Source organism: Antechinus flavipes, chromosome 1, assembly GCF_016432865.1.
Source record: "Antechinus flavipes isolate AdamAnt ecotype Samford, QLD, Australia chromosome 1, AdamAnt_v2, whole genome shotgun sequence".
Taxonomy (NCBI): Eukaryota; Metazoa; Chordata; class Mammalia; order Dasyuromorphia; family Dasyuridae; genus Antechinus; species Antechinus flavipes.
The window spans coordinates 389759426-389776580 of record NC_067398.1 but is presented as its reverse complement, the minus strand read 5'-3'; the positions used below and the strand labels follow the sequence as shown (position 1 = coordinate 389776580).

General features: G+C 30.2%; 1 protein-coding gene across 1 annotated transcript in view; it reads right to left on the bottom strand.

Annotated features, from left to right (window-relative positions):
- ICE1 (interactor of little elongation complex ELL subunit 1) overlaps positions 1–17155 on the bottom strand; it is an 89770-nt gene that overhangs the window by 58859 nt on the left and 13756 nt on the right. The window contains exons 2-10 of the mRNA XM_051973445.1: positions 16657–16715; positions 14743–14777; positions 12829–12847; positions 10945–11056; positions 5367–5443; positions 3092–3129; positions 827–909; positions 493–532; positions 344–403 (exon numbers count right to left, since the gene is read on the bottom strand). Coding sequence (XP_051829405.1) covers positions 344–403; positions 493–532; positions 827–909; positions 3092–3129; positions 5367–5443; positions 10945–11056; positions 12829–12847; positions 14743–14777; positions 16657–16715 — 523 coding nt within the window. The remainder of the gene's footprint in view (positions 1–343; positions 404–492; positions 533–826; positions 910–3091; positions 3130–5366; positions 5444–10944; positions 11057–12828; positions 12848–14742; positions 14778–16656; positions 16716–17155) is intronic.

The following is a 17155-nucleotide window of genomic DNA, read 5'->3' as shown; positions in this document are numbered from 1 at the left end:
AGGAGCAAATAATCCAGTGCACTTATTTTTTAACAGAAGCCACGCAGTACAGTGGACAGAAAGGCTAAGCCTAGAATCATGAAGACAAGTTAAAAATCATGACCCTGAAAAAAGTCAGTTAATCTCTATTTGTATCAGTTTCCTCATCTGTAAAATGGGGATAACAATAACACCAATCTCCTAAGGTTGTTAAGAGAATCAAATAAGATAATATTTTGTAAAGTTTCACATAGTATCTGGTATATTGTATGTAAATGTAAATTATCATTATTATCATTATCATCAGATACATATACTTTTAAAGTTAAGCTAAAATAAAAATAGTAATTGAAAGACTACTCACTCTTGTCTAGGGTTTCAACTGGCTCATTACTGGAACTCTGGGTCCCCATATGTTTCAACACTAAAAATATAGAGAAGAATGATTTTATGATGCAAAGTATATTATAAATCAAAAAAAAAATCAAATATAGTTACAAAGTCAACACTCACCTTTCTTACTATTTTGTTTAGGAAACTCATCAAGTTTTTCCTGTTAAATAACAAAATTTTGTTACAATAATCTGTTATCCATACTTACAACCCTCACCCCCCACATCCACGAAAATTCACCAAATAAACAACTGTTGGTTAGTACTTGGCACAATTTGCTAATTTTAAGTTAACTTTGATTTTGTTCTACAATTATTCTATATAAATAAATGTTTCTATATGTAAAAGGTCTTAGAAGAACTCACTTTTATATAAGTAATATTTTGAGATTGACAAAGGATAATACGCAAACCTCTAAATTTTGAAATCAAAAACTTTGTAGATTATTTATTACCTGTGTCTTCTTGAGCTCTTTTTCAAGAGTTTTCTTTTCAATTTTCAATTGCTTTAAGTCTTCAGTGTGTTTTACTGCAGCTTCTTTATTTAAAAAAATAAAAGAACATAGGAAGAAGAAAAAAGTTATTAATTTAACTTTGATTATATTACATTCATGAAATATAGACAGGCATATGGTTGCTATGTGCACAAAACTTTTCTTTGCTTATTTATAGTATCTCAAAATGGAACAAAGTAAAATAGCTTCTGTTGGATATTTTACCAGGATCTACAGAATTGCAGACAGTTTAAATCCAATTTGTAAATACTCTTCAGGAATTTTCACAAAATTCTTTTACGCAATTTTGAAATTGTTTCAATTTATTTGGATTTCAGAGAATAGCTCAATGCTATTTTACATTCAAAGACTTCTGTCACTAATGAAACAGTTCTTATAATTCCTACACCTTTCCTTTCCATAGCCTAAATAATCCCAATTCCTGAAACATTTTCAGATAAATCTTTACTTACAAACCTTCATTCATCTTTAAAGTTCTTATCTGTACTTCTCCAAGTTCCTCCTTAGCTGTGGAGCTCCAAATTGGATAGAATATTCTAGTAAGGATCTGATCAGTAATGATTATATTATAGTGGGAAGATACTATTGAATTTATGCCCCGGCACCACTATAGAATTAAAAATTAAATTTACCTAAAAATAAAGATTGTCAAGTGCCCTCTAAATAAATAAAAATACTCTACCACTGATTCCTCTAACACTCCCTAGTCTTTTTATACCAAAAGTTAATAAATGTAGGTCCTATGCTATTTGTCAAAAAATGAAATATATAACAAATTCAAACAACTTATACAAAACAAAACTATCTTTCTCCTTATGCTTCAAAGGAAAATTTTAAGATATGCTTGTAACAGTGACAAAAAACAAAAGGTGAACTGCAGAGAAGTTCCCTCAATAAAAACCATGTCTCCTTAAATTCACTATTAAATGTTGACACAGCACACAGGAATTCTCTACATATGCCTTTTACTGACAATGTTTAATACAATTGCAAAGTAAGATGAAATCATTAGTATTTGGTTTTTAAAGAATTCAAATCTAAATTTCAAATCTAATCAATATAACAAATTTATGTCTGAACCTATGTCAGTTCTTAGCTACTGCAATGTAACTTTATCCTGTGTTAATATAGAATATACTTCATTCCAAACCTGAAGTAAACTCATTTTTTAAAACAGAATTTTGTCAAATTACTGAACTATGTAAGAACAGATATAGTAATTGAGAATACAAAAGGTAATCTTTGGTGGTCAGGCTGGATATTATGTCAGCCTTTGTCAAAATTATGAAAGTGTCCAAAAAAGAACACCAGAAGATTATAGACTTAGAGCCAGAAGGAATTAAGTGGGCTATAAAGTCCAAATCCCTCATTTTATAGAGGGGGAAACTAAATGCTGAGAAAGGTTTCATAACACATACAGCACTAAGAGAAGCCTTGAGTTCCAAGTTTTTCATAATGCTCCAATTTTCAATCCAGTGTGCTCCCAACTGTCTAAGTCTTTTTACCTTCCATAACAAATTTACTTTACTTTTTCCTGATTTTACCCCATTCCACAAATGCTCCACAACTCCAGCTCTATTTTTTCCTAAACAATATTGACATGTTAACTAACAAAATAAAACAATTGTTGAGGAGGTATACCACTCCAGTATAACAATATTTTAATAAGTGTAGCAGAAAACTAAAAAGTTAATTTTTCCTCTAAATAAAGTAAGGAAAAATAATTGAACATAAGCACCTAATATGCTGATTTCTGATCCAAAGTACCAATTTTTCTGACAAAGAAAACAATATCCAGGTTTTATTATTATTTTCCCATCACACACATCCTAATTTGCTTGCTTCTAAAAATATCTTTTCTTAGTAGTGAATTTCCTTAAGGAAATGAGTACAAAAGACCCATTTATCTCTTTCAACTTTCTAAAATAAATCCATTACTCAATTGTTGTCAAGTATAGAAAAACTATAGCACTCCTATTATTTGGATTGTAACATTTCAATAACTTGTCTTGTTACAGTCAGACATTACTGTCTAGTAATTATGGATATAAGTACAGTATTTATATGTCCTTTGACAGAGTTGTTAAAGCAGTTATCTATTACTCCAGCATGAAAGATATTGTGCAAGGATCATTCAGTCAAGTGTCAGAACAAAGTAGAAATGATTTACTTTATTATCATCATGATCATTGTAGTGCTAATTACCTTCCAGCTTTTTCACTTTGGCTTCGAGTTTCTTCTTCCTGATTAAAATTTCAAGTTAGATAATAAGTTAACAGGATAAAATATAAAATTCTGCTTCTGCAATTAGATAGCTAGATAGATATAGCAATTAAAAGGCTTATGCAGGACACAATTTTTGTTCCATAAATAGCTAAAAAAAATTGGTAGACACTAAAAATGATGTCAAATTATACCATAAAGAAAACAAGAAAACATATGAAAAGACTTGTTATTGTTTATGTGGATTTATCCCTTAATTTTTTGTGAAGTTTTACTATCTACTTGTCAAAAGTATTAGCAAAGTTAGTTCAAAACAAAACAAGAATAATGTGAAAGAGATATGGGAGGGAGGGAGTTTATAATGTAACAACTTAACTAAGGAAATGAATATCAGAAATAAACAATGTACAACAGAAATAACATTGTATCTGTTATACTGATTTCATCTAGAAGTTTCACTAATATAAATTAACTGTCACAATAAGGAAGACTAGAAAATATCTTAGTAGGCAAATATGCCTTATGAACATAAGACATAATCAATAAATACTTATTAAGCACCTAACCACTAAAGTAGATAATTTCCAAAAATACTATTAGAATACACATTAATTTTGAAATCTTATGAAAGAGGATAATAATGATAATGAGCAATATCATGTTACAAAGAAATGAGAAGCAATGGAGGTAAAACCAGTTTTAAAGAATTTCTAGCAAGCTATCCAATTAAGCGAAGTCATCACAAAGATATTCAAGGTTTATGAAAATGGAAGGCATTTAAACAGAAAAAAAATAATGAAAAGATCTGCAAAATTAATTTTAATAAACTTTTCTCAAGAGCACTGGAAACACCACATTTATATTCTAAAAACACAGCAGATGTACCAATAAAAAGAGAGAAATGGTATCAAAAAGGGGGGAAAAAATGAAATGAACCAAGTGTATATACTCATATTCTAGTATGGAGTTCCATGTTGGAGATGATACAATTGTGAAGATATCAAAGGCTGATATATAAGGTGTTGAACAGAGATAAAGCTATTAAAAGTATGGGGGAAATCTCTTATTACTTTGGGGGGAGGAGAAGGAGAGAAGGAAGTTAAAATAGAAAGTATAATTACCAAACAATACACCTACTTTCCTACCTATGCAAAATTTTTATAAGAATTTTCTATAACCAAGCTGAATGAATTTATGATGAGTATATTTACAGGAAACAAGCAGCCTTTCCCAAGCAATAGTCAACAATAAACACAATTTTACTATTTAAAAATTAACTTTAAAAAGTGGAAAACATGGATAACATTGTGCTTATGATGTTGTGATTATAAAAAGACATATATATGATTTTATAGCACAAAACAGGGTTCTTCAAATAAACTATTTCCCATCAATACTCATTCAAGAGCCTCTGTAAGATGTAAAGGCAGTAACATTAACATTATTTAATGATCCACTGATAATGAACATGATGTGAGTCATGAAATACGGAGACATGCTCACCCAAAACATTGACCACTGTGACTAAGAAGATTTCTACAGATGGTGAGGTCACTTTGGTGAGTGGCACAGTGGACAGCATGTTGAGTCCAGAATAAGAAAGGTCAAATATAACCTCAGATACTTATTAATATACAAATAAATTTAATTTTCATATGTCTCGGTTTCCTCAACTATAAAAATGGGATAATAAAGCCCTTCCCTCATAAAGTTGCTGTGAAAATAAAATAAGATAATCTTTATAAATTATTTAACACAAGCCTGGCATTTGGTAGGCATTTAATAAATGCTTCCTCAATTATTCCTTCCTTTAACCTTTTCCCCCAGTCCCTCATTTGTAGATATCATTGTGCTTAGCATATCAAGTTTCAGAACAATAATTACACATCCTCCTTGAATAAATTTGCAAACACTTCAAAGGATTCAGACTGTTTATTTTTACAAGAGGAAGCAATTAGTTGAAAAATTATTTATCGCTAAAATTTCAAGAAATATCTGTATGTACATACTAGAGTTCACAACAAGACAAGCTATGCTCAGAGCAGACCATAAGAAGAGAAGGCTGGATTGTTTTGGGAAGATAGAAAAATTTGTTTTCCCAACTTTATGCTTCCCATGAAAGTAAAAGAATATTTTTTAAAGTCAATATTCCATAAATATTTTTATACAATTTTCAGAAAAACAAAGACTCTGAAATTAACAACCATAGACTACACATGGTCATTTTTCTTTAAATAAGATAAAATAAAAAACTTACCGAGCATCACTTTTTAGGCATTCTTCTTTCACACGAGTATATTCATGATAAGAATCCTGATATATCTTGAGAGAACTCTAACAAGAAAAAAAAAAAGGCCTGAAAATTGTCAAAAAAAAAAAAAAAAAAAAAAAACCCAAACCCAAACAGAACATAACTTTCTTTTTATGACTATAAATGAATGTAGTTAAGTTTCATATATGTGTAATCAAAGGAAAAATTTGTTATTCAATCCTTCTGCATTATTATTATTTTAAAATTTAATATGATAGGCAATCTGGGGTGATTAATGAGGAAGCTGTGTTTTGACATTCAAAAACCCGAGTTCAGGTACTGCCACAGAGACATACTGTGATAATTCACTTGCTCTTTGCTCTTAACAAGAAATTTTCAAAGATTATAGAGTATTATTTTTGTATTTTTTGTATATTTTGTAGAGATTATAGAGTAAACTGTTGATCTTCATTGATAAAGAGGAATTTTCTCACGGGGAGGTTCAATTACAGTGGTGAAATCACAAGTTCAGGGAAAAAAATGTAATGACCAATCATATGAAAATATAATACCAGTTTATCTATAGAGGGACATACAGATATAAGGTATAAAACAGAATATCTAAATAAATGCACAATATATAAGTAAATATCTAAAAAGAGGTTTTGCTTAAAAAAACATTTCTTTGCTATAAATTGATACTGAAATGAACACATAACAGTAAATCTTAGTAAAAAAATGAGAGGTATTATAGTACAACATTATAGTGCAATGAGAGGTATTGATACAAAAATGGATTCTACCTATAATGTATATTTGTATATATTTATGTATATGTATGCATATAACTTCTCTAGGTCTCATTTTCCTCATCTACAATATTAGAGGTGTTGAATTCATGACAGCTACGATTCCTTCTAGATCTTTAGAGGAATTAAGGCAAAAAAATCTTGTGATTCTCTAACTCCAATAATAGATCCTATAAGTTACTACGACCAACTCCAATTATAAGAGGGAGACAAACATTAGGAAAGTATGCTAAATTATACTAAAAATACAAACACCCTTTATGGGTGGTTACACTAAAAGATACAATTTAAAAGTTTTCAACAAAGCATAATACTAATTTTTTATTAAAAAAAAAAACCCTCAAAAGCAGAAGTGAGGGCCACTTTTTAATAAGATAAAAATTCACTTAAAGTAAAATGCCAAAATCATTAATGAATTTTATAAGATAAAAATTCATTTACAATCAAATGTCACCATTACCAATCAGATTTTCCAATAAATACAGAAGCAGATCAAGTATACCCTATTCCCCACTATTCAAAGCATGTCTACCTCACAATCTAAACACTAAGGTTTCATGTCATCATGAGTAAATTGGCAATATTGACAAAAACAAAAATGGCTCATGCTGGAGTGGAGTGGGAACTATTATTCAGTTGGCAGAGCTGTCCATTGTTCTAAAATCATTCTAGAAAGCAAATTGAAATTATGTCAGGAAGAAAAAAGTAACCAAAATATTTTTGCCTGCCTACATATTCCCTGGCTAAGAAAATTCAAGCAAGTCAAAGGTGGAAGAAAAGTTCCATTTATAGTAAACATTGCAATACCTAATGGAGTAACAAGAAACGAGAAACAAAGAAAGCACTCAAAATTGTAATGGAATATTACTGTGTCATAAAAAATAATAACTGTAAGGAACTCAGAGAAATAGGAGGTCTATATGAACTTGTGCAGAGTAAGTTAGGAAATAATAAGGAATAAAATAATTAAGATTTTTTTAAAATGACAAAAGCATAGCAATGAAATGATACTGAATGTTGCATTATAGTAATGACCAAAGAAGTTCAAAAAAATAAATAGTTGAGAAATGACATCTCTGTTCATCGAAAAGTATGCACCCTAGGACAATGTCAATGTGCTATTGTTATATGTTGCTGAACTGCTTTTATTTCTTTTTCAACCTGTGTGCATAGGAGTATTTTGGAAAAACATATTTTTTAAAAAGGTATTAGAGAATAATCATTTTAACAAAATTCAACACCCATTCCTAAAAAAACATTAGAGAGCATATGAATAAATGGAGTTTTCCTTAAAATGACAAGTAGCATCTATCTAGTAGTATTATCAGCAAACCATATCTAATGGGGATAAACTAGAAGTACTCCTAATGAGATCAAGGTGAAACAAGGTTACTTACTATTACCAACACTATTCAACAATTGTACTAGAAATGTTACTTGTATCAATGAGAGAAGAAAAAAGAAATTGAAGGAATTAGAGTATGTAATGATGAAACCAAAAAATTATCACTCTTTGCAGATGACATAATGATATACTTAAGAGAATCCTAGAGAATCCACTAAAAATTCCTAGAAAAAATTAACAACTTTAGTAAAATTGTAGGTTATAAAATAAATCCATATTAATCATTGGCATTTCTATATGGTTACCAATCAAGTCCAACAGCAAGAAACAGAAAAGAGAAATCCCATTTAAAATCACTATGACAATATAAAATATGTAGGTGTCTACCTGCCAAGCTATATGAATACAATTACAAAACACTATTCACACAAATAAAGTTAGAGCTGAACAATTGGCAGAGTATCAAGTGCTCATGGGTAGACCGAACTGATATAATAAAAATGACACCACCTAAATTAAGAAATTACTTTATAATGCTAGAAAAAAATAATAACAAAATCCACCTGGAAGAATAAAAGATCAAGAATGTCAAGAGAATTCATAAAGGAAGGTGGCCTAACTGTACCAAACCTAAAACTGTATTATAAAGCAGCAGTTATCAAAACCATCTGATGCTGGATAGAGTAGAGAATCATTAGAATAGGGGAGGTTCACAAGACACAATAGTCATTGACTATAGCAATCTAGTTTTTGATAAACCCAAAGACCCCAACTTCTGGGATAAGAACTCACTATCTGATAAAAATTGTCAGGAAAACTGGAAAACAGTATGGCAAAAATGAGGCATGCTAATTTCTAACACACACGCTATACCAAGATAAGGTCTAAATGAGTTCATGATTTAGACATAAAAGGTGATGCTACTAAGAGAATTAGAGAACAAGGATAGGCTACCTCTCAGATCGATGAAAGAAGGGATGAATTTATGGCCAAAGAAGTAGAGAACATTATGAAAAGCAAAATGGATAATTTGGCTTACAAGAAATTAAAAAGATCTTGTACAAGCAAAACCAATAGAGACAAGATTAGAAGAGAGACAGAAAATTGGACAGGGAGGGAAGGGGGGTTTTACATCCAATAAAGGCCTCATTTCCAAAATATATAATTGACTCAAATTTCTAAGAATAAAAGCCATTCCCCAACTGATAAATAGTTAAAGAATATGATCAGACAATTTTCAGATGAAGAAATTAAAGCCAGTTTTAGTTATATAAAAAAATGCTCCAAATCACTATTGATTTAGAGAAATTCAAATGAAAATAACTCACACCTTTTAGATTGGCTAAGATGACAGGAAAATATAATGATAAATGTTGAAAGGGATGTGGGAAAATTGGGATACAATACATTGTTGGTGGAGTTGTGAACTAATCCAACCATTCTGGAGAGCAATTTGGAACTAGGCCCAATACATGAATATCCTTTGATACAGCAATGTCTCTACTGAGTCTGTATCCCAAAGACTTCATAAAAAAAGGAAAAGGACCCACGTATGCAAAAATGTTTGTAGTGGCAAAGAACTGGAAACTGAGTAAATGCCCATCATTTGGGGAATGGATGAATAAATTATGGTATAAGAATAAAATGGAATATTATTGTTCTATAAGAAACAAACAGAATGATTTCAGAAAGGCCTAGAGAGAGACTTGCAAGAACTTGATGCTAAGTGAAGTGAGTAAAACCAGGCAAACACTATACACAGGAACCATAAGATTATGTGGAGATCAACTGTGATAGACCTAACTCTTTTCAACAGTGCAGTGATTCAGACCAATTCCATCTGCATCCATAGAGATAGTTATAGAGACAGAACAGGGACAAAAGCATATTATTTTCAACTTTTTTGTTGTTGTCATTGCTTGTTTTTTTCCCCTTTTGATCTCATTTTTCTCATGCAGCATGACAAATATGGAAATATGTTTAAAGGAATTGCACATGTTTAACCTATACTGGACTGTTTGCTATCTAGAGGAAGAAGGAAAAAAAAATTAGCAACATGAAGTTTTACGTTAAAGGATATACGTTAAAACTATCTTTTCCATATATTTTATAAAATAAAAAGGCATCAATAAAAAACTGTCATGAACAGAATCATATTTTATTACCCAAAGGGACATAAATGAAACTCATGATGTTGTATTCTATAAAATGAAAGATTTTTTTATAATACAAACCACTAACTTCTAATTAGCTGCTTTCCAAGTCTAAATTTTTACTAATTATGTTTTCCTTAAAGAAGGATGAATAAAGACATGGCTATGTAGAACAATCAATATTAAAGATACATGAAATTATAGAATTTTAGAACTAGAAGAGATCTAAGAATCATTGATTTTTACATATGAAGAAACTGTTCAAGATCAAAGTTAGCTATTTCCAAAGTTAATAATCAAGCAAGCACCAGTTCTCCTGATCCTCAGTCTTGGGAGCTAACAACTAGCACACTGGATGAACAGAGCTGGACCTGCAATGAGGAAAACTTGAGGCTGAAACTAGTCTCAGATACTAGTTGTTTATTCCTGGAAAAGTTTTTTGAGTTCTCTCAAGTTCAGTTTTCCTATCTGTAGAACAAGAATAATAATCATGCCTATATCACAGTGTTGGGAGAATTAAATAAATTTGACAGATAAATTAATAAATTAAATAGAAATGACAGATTATGTATAATAGCAACAGAAAAATAAGAATTTTAAAGCTACATGTTTTAATTAGTAAAAATGAAAAACACTGTAAACCTTAAAATACTCTGTGATTATTGAGCCTAGGTATATACACTACTTTGCATCTTACTTAAAATGTGTCTTGAAGAATACATACAATTTTTAAGCATATAAAATATTTTTTCCCTCATTTCACATAAATGAGGCCTTCATTTATTGAAAATTTATCAACAATTACTCAAAATTATAAACTTAAAAAGTTTTAAAATGAAGTTATTAGAAGCCAAGCTGTCAAAGGTTTTAGCAAGCCATGAGATATTAAAATTGCAAAATGAGTTTTCACTCAGGAAGACTTTTGCAAAAGAAGATTAAAATTAAAAATTAAGAAAGTCCTTGTGAACACTGCCTTTTAAAGACAGCATATATTCTTCTCAGTGTGATATAAAATTCTAAGTGAAAAACCATTATTTCTAAACAAGTCTTCAAGTAGTCTGGAATTTTAAGACAGAAACCATGCTTAATCTGGCAAGTCCAAAGATCTAAGGTTAGTGATACCACACAATGATGGAAAATAACAAAATGAAGAAGATGAATTGTATCTGTTCAAGATAACATATCTACAACTTACTCCAAATGACTACACAGAGCAACAAATAAATGAGATTTGAGTAAGCTTCAGCCAAACAATACTGGCCTTTTCACTACTGTACCTTTTTTTCTTCAAGCTCTGCTTTCAAACATCCCAATTCTTCCTGGCATTTCTCCAGAGGGGAAATTTTTTGCAACATTTGTTCCACCTGCTTACGAAGTGCAGAGTTTTCTCTAAAATAAACAGTTTAATAATATATAATTACTTGAGCTCAATTAATATACAATTCTTTATACAGTTTTACTTTTGCAAGTAAAATGTTAAGTAATTCTCTGTTGTCTCTGTTATAACTGTTCTATAAGCCTTATTAGCTACATTCACATGTCATCATCTACTCCTTGAAATTACTCTTTATTTTTTTTCTATCTATTGTCAAAAAAAAGACTAAAGAATTTTTTAAAGAGGTAATTAATATAACCTTCCAATCTGACTACTGTCCCGGCAAACTTATTTTACAAGGTCTCCTTGGACTGAACCTGATCCACTGAGCCAAAAAGATTAGTTAACTCATTCCCATGTTAAAATTTTAAATGCATGCTTTGTGTTTCAAGCAAGTAATTAACACAATTAGGTAATGGAACATTACTAAAAATTTATGTCTATTAGTAATTAATTCACATAGCTGAAATTAAACTAGTTAAACAATCAAATTAGTCTAAATGATACAAAATAATCTGAGAGTACAAAAATATCAATATAGACAGGTTCTAACATTGGCTAAACATCACTGATGGAAGAGAACTTAAAAGCTATAATAAATAGAAAAATCACTGCAAAAAAGCTCTGCAGACCTTATTCCTTTTACTAATATCTGAGTAAATCAAATATTTTGAACAAATCCTAATAAACAACCAGCTGAATTCTATTATAATGCTTAATAAAGTTACAGTCTACCAAAGAGCCTTTTGGTCAATGAAGTTGAATTTAAATGATAATGTATAAAAAGTGTGTTTAAGGAGCAAGGTTATCTTCCATTAAGTAGATGTTCAGATAATCATGTGGTAAAGAAGAGAGGTTCAAACAAATGAAGTTTTTAAAAACGACACAATCTGTCAATTTTTCAGTAGTTTTAGTTGAGTCAGACTCGTTGTGATCCTATTTGGGATTTTCAGGACAAAGGTACTAAAGGGGCTTTTTATTTCTTTTTCTAGATCATTTTATAGATAAAGAAACTGAGGCAAAAAGGGTCACATACTTATTTAGTATCTGAGTCCAAATTTGAATTCAGGAAGATGAGTCTTTTTACTTCAGGCCTGAAACCTATCGGCTTCACTTCCTAGCTGCCTAAAAAGATGTCATTAAGGGGGAGCTAGTATTATTATTTTTAGTAAATATGGTATGCTATTAGCTTCCTTACTATATAGCAAAGGATGTCCACTCAAAAATAAGGCCCATCCTGGAGAGACTTACACGAACTGATGCTGAGTGAAATGAGCAGGACTAGGAGATCATTATATACTTCAACAACAATACTATATGATGATCAATTCTGATGGACTGGCCATCCTCAGCAATAAGATGAACCAAATCAGTTTTAATGGAGCAATAATGAACTGAACCAGCTACACCCAGTGAAAGAACTCTGGGAGATAACTAAGAACTATTACATCGAATTCCCAACCCCTATATTTTTGCTGGCCTGCATTTTTGAGTTCCTTCACAGGCTAACTACAATATTGCAGAGTCTGATTCTTTTTGTACAGCAAAATAATGGTTTGGATATGTATACTTATTTTGTATTTAATTTAAACTCTAATATATTTAACATGTATTGGTCATCCTGCCATTTAGGGGAGGGGGTGGAGGGAAGGAGGGGAAAAATTGGAACAAAAGGTTTGGCAATTGTCAATGCTGTAAAATTACCCATGCATATAACTTGTAAATAAAAAGCTATTAAAAAAAAAATAAGGCCTATGTGCATTATATCAATTAAATTCATGCTTACCTTTCTGCGAATTGCAGCTGTAATCTTTAGTTAAAGAAAACTTAGAAAATTATATATTGTAATATTATTTTTCTACAGCTAGTGACAGATTTCCCCTGCAGTTATACTTTTATATATGAGAGCTTAACACTCTGCTGTCCCAGTTATAACTGATGAATCTGATTAGCTTCATTGGCATCATCCACTCCTTAATACTACTCTTTACTTTTTTCTTTTACTGGCAAAAATCAGACTAAAGGATTTCTTTAAGAAGCAATCAATGTAATTTTCCAATATATTCCCTTTTATTTGTAGGATCAAATATCAAATATCAAATATCTGGCACTTAAAGCTCTTCACAAATTGACCACTTCCTACCTTCTCAGTTTCTTTATACATTACTCTCCCCTCCCCTGTGTATTTTCTGTAACATTAATTCATACGTATGTGTTTTGTGTGTTTATATTTGTATTTTATTGAGTTTTTCAGATTTACTTATACACACTATTTGTATATGTATGATACATATATAAAAAAAACTACTATTTCTCTTATCACACAACAGTGAGACTAACCTCCCTCACAAACAGAATTGTCTTATGTTCAAAACTCTTTGAATGGCTCCATTCTGAGGACAGAATATAGTCCCCAACTCCTGAGCCTCATATCCAAGGCCCTCTAGAAATAGGGACCACCCAAGCAAATACTGTGATACACATACTCCAGCTGTAATCAAGATTACCTTTATGAACCCTCTGAATATGCCCCATACTTTGCCACCTCTCCTTATCCCCTTTTCTTATGTATTGAATTCTTACCCAAACTTTAAAGTTCCCAATTTTCTTTATGAAGGCATTCCTTATTCTTCTTTATATTTTACTATGAATTTTATTTCCACTAGTATTTGTTTTCAGATTCTATCACTGCTCCTTTACAAAGCAAGAAAATACTGATAGTTCTAAAGTTTATAATGAGTTAAGACTACAAAGATTTCATTTAAATGGAATATCTTATCAAACTTAGCTTTTTTCATAGGTCTCTATGAACAATTATCTATAATCTAAGTATATGAAACTTAAATTTAATAACTGACAGTTAAACAGCACAATAATACCTTTCATGACTTCCTTACACATCATTTCCTTTCCCACATTCTATGGTCCAGCCAAACAATCCTCTTTTCTTTTCTAAATACATGACACTTTCTCTCTCCTTTGTATGCTTTATATTGGCTGTCATTTCCATGTGTGGAAAGCACCACCTCATAAACTCTGCCTTCTACTTGAACCCTTTCCTAATTCAATTGCTAACTATCTTGGATTTTATATATAAGTGGCTATAACATGTATAATACTCAATATATGTACACACTATCTCTCTCAATGAACTATGCTCCTTGAGGAGGGATTGTCTAATTCTTGCATTTTTATCCCTCATAGGAAGTAGTTTATAAATATTTGTTGACTGACAGAATAAATTCCTACTTATCCATAATAAAAGTTAGAAAATAAAAACCATATGTATTTATGCTAATATAACTATTTAATACAAATATTCCATGTTCCAAATATCTTTTAACATAATTTCCTATGCTATAGCAGATTTCTTCTAAAGTTCTAGTTCTCACAATGTTACTTTCAGGTAAATGAATAATATATAGTATTTCAATTTTAAAGATAAGGTAAACTTTATACAAAATGTCTTAAACCGGTTTTTAAGATCCTACAGTTAATAGTCAACTGAGTAGTCAGAATATTAAATACATTGACAATGAAATAAGAAAATGTTCTTTATCAGAGTCTATGTCTTTGATTTTACAAATAATTAAGAAAGTATTAAAAAATTCTTTCAAAAAATTAGACATAAAAGAGATCATTTTAAAGAAATATATACTAAGCAAATGTATTGAGAAGTAAAAAGCTACAGAAAGGATATTATCACATTTCTTCTGATATTCTGTCAGCAAATTACTGTAAAGGAAAAAAAAACAACAAATCATTTACAATGGAAATATAAAGAAAATCACCAGTTTACATTTTTTACTTGAAAAATCTCAACAATTATATTTAATTAGTAATGTTGTACAAAACATAACCCTTATACTAAATTACCTTATATAGCAAACAGCTTAGTAAATATATTCTAAAATAAACAAGTCACAAAATTAGACTATTCTAAAAATACAGCATTAATTATCATTATTATTATTATTATCTAAAACTACTGAATTATGAATTTAGTGAGGGAAAATCTCTCACTAAAAATTCATCTGATCTGACTGAAATCTATGCCTGGTATAATATTAGACTTTTCACAGAGTTTAATGAATTTTAATTGAACTTCCCAGAATGACTGGAAATTATAATACTCCATCTTTTTTTTTTTTAAACTGTGAGGAAAATAAGAGAACAGTAAGAAATTCAAAACATCCAGCAAAAACCCTTCCATATAAAAAAAACAGAATGGTGGCATACCAAAGTCTACTTAACTTGGAGAGTCTAAAACTATTTTTCAGTCTGGATCCTGAGAGATATCATTTTATTCCAAGTCAATTTCACCCTGCAACACAGATACCAGTCTTGGAAATAGTCATTCCTTCCAAGCTAATTTAATACTACAGATTAGTTAAGAAAAAAATGCTGGAAATTAGCAATTTTTTTCATACACTCTTCTCCTTTCCCATGTCCTTAATCTTTTTTTTTTTTTTGGAAGGAGATGGGGAGTCTTGTTTAAAGTTAACACCGTGTAAAAACTTTCATTTACCATACTAGAAAAATTAAAATTATCCAATATATGTGTTGCTACTGTGTTCTAGCATATTCTAATGTGTTTATTCATCCCATAAAGAGAATTAATTCTAAAATCCTGGTTATAAATTTTTAATTTCGATCCACTACGTGAAGCTTTAAAATTATCCAATTATTCTGGAAAGAAATTAGAAACTATGCCCAAAAAGTTACTAAATTTTAGTAATAAATTACTAAAAAATCCACTTATAAGTCTATATCCTAAAGAAATCAAAGGAAGAGGAAAAAAGAAGAGAAAAATGATCCACATGTATTAAAAAAAATATTTATAGCATCTCTTTTTGTAGTGACAAAGAATTGGAAACTCATTGGGGCAATGGCTAAACAAATTTATTGTAAATGAATGTAAGGGAATACTACTATTCTAAAAGAAATGATGAAAGAAGGAGTTTTGGAGAAACTTAAGAACATTTTTATGAACTGATGAAGTGTACTTGAAGTAAACAGAATCAGAAAAACAATTTAGCTATAACGTGGTAAAGACAAACTTTGAGCAGTAAAGAAGTCTGACCAAGATCTCATGATAAAAGATACTACCCATTTCCCAAGAGAGAAATAAAGGTCTCGGTGCAGATTGAGATATAGGGGGTGTCCCAAAAATCTTAATAAAGTTTTAAGTTTTAATAGCACCCTCTGTATTTCCTAGAAATAGTTAAAATGGAAATGTGTTTGCTTTACAATGCATAAATATACATACAAGGTGTTATAGGGTTGTTTTTGTTATTGCTTTTTTCCCCCCTATTGGGGTAAGAAAAGAGAAACAAAGATTTTTTTTATTAATTGAAAAAAAAATTAAATCTCCCTAATAAAGTATTTTAAAATTATATTGTCACTATATAGACATTCTCCAATGAGAATCTGTTAGTGAAAAAGAAAATTGATATGGGCTTGGCTCCACTGACACTGAGATCAAGATCACTGTACTAACACAAGTAATTTGTACATATATCGCCTATTTTCCCCAGACCCACTACAGTAAAAGCAAATAACAAAATTTTGCTCACTTAAAAAAAAAACACACACACAAAACATCTGTACTTACTCTGTATCAATTATTTTTTGTTTTAGTGTGATTAGTGCAGCAACATATTCATTTAAATTCTGAAAGAAAAAAAAAATCGATCAGTTCTATTTCCATTTTCTGAGGAGGCAGTTGTAACAAAATCATTGGATAGTCATTTTCTACATAATAATAACTGTACAAGATTGATAGGGAGAGCTAAGTGTTTCATATTTCTTTTTATTTGAATATCAAGCAATAACCACTTCAATTTTCCAGTGCTAGACACTTAGTAGGTCCTCAATCTCTTGAATTTAATCCTCAGTACTTCAGAGAATCCAAAATTATCAAATATAAAATTCATTCCCAAACTAGTTATGAAAACAGAACTAAACACATAAAACACTTTCAAAGCAAAAAGCGAAAGTGGCATGTAAGTCTTCCTTCTCTTACTTTTTCAGTCACAATGTAGTAGTGTCTACATTGTCTAGTGCAGTAATACTACAGAAATGGTTTTTATGAAATATAAATGGCTACATAG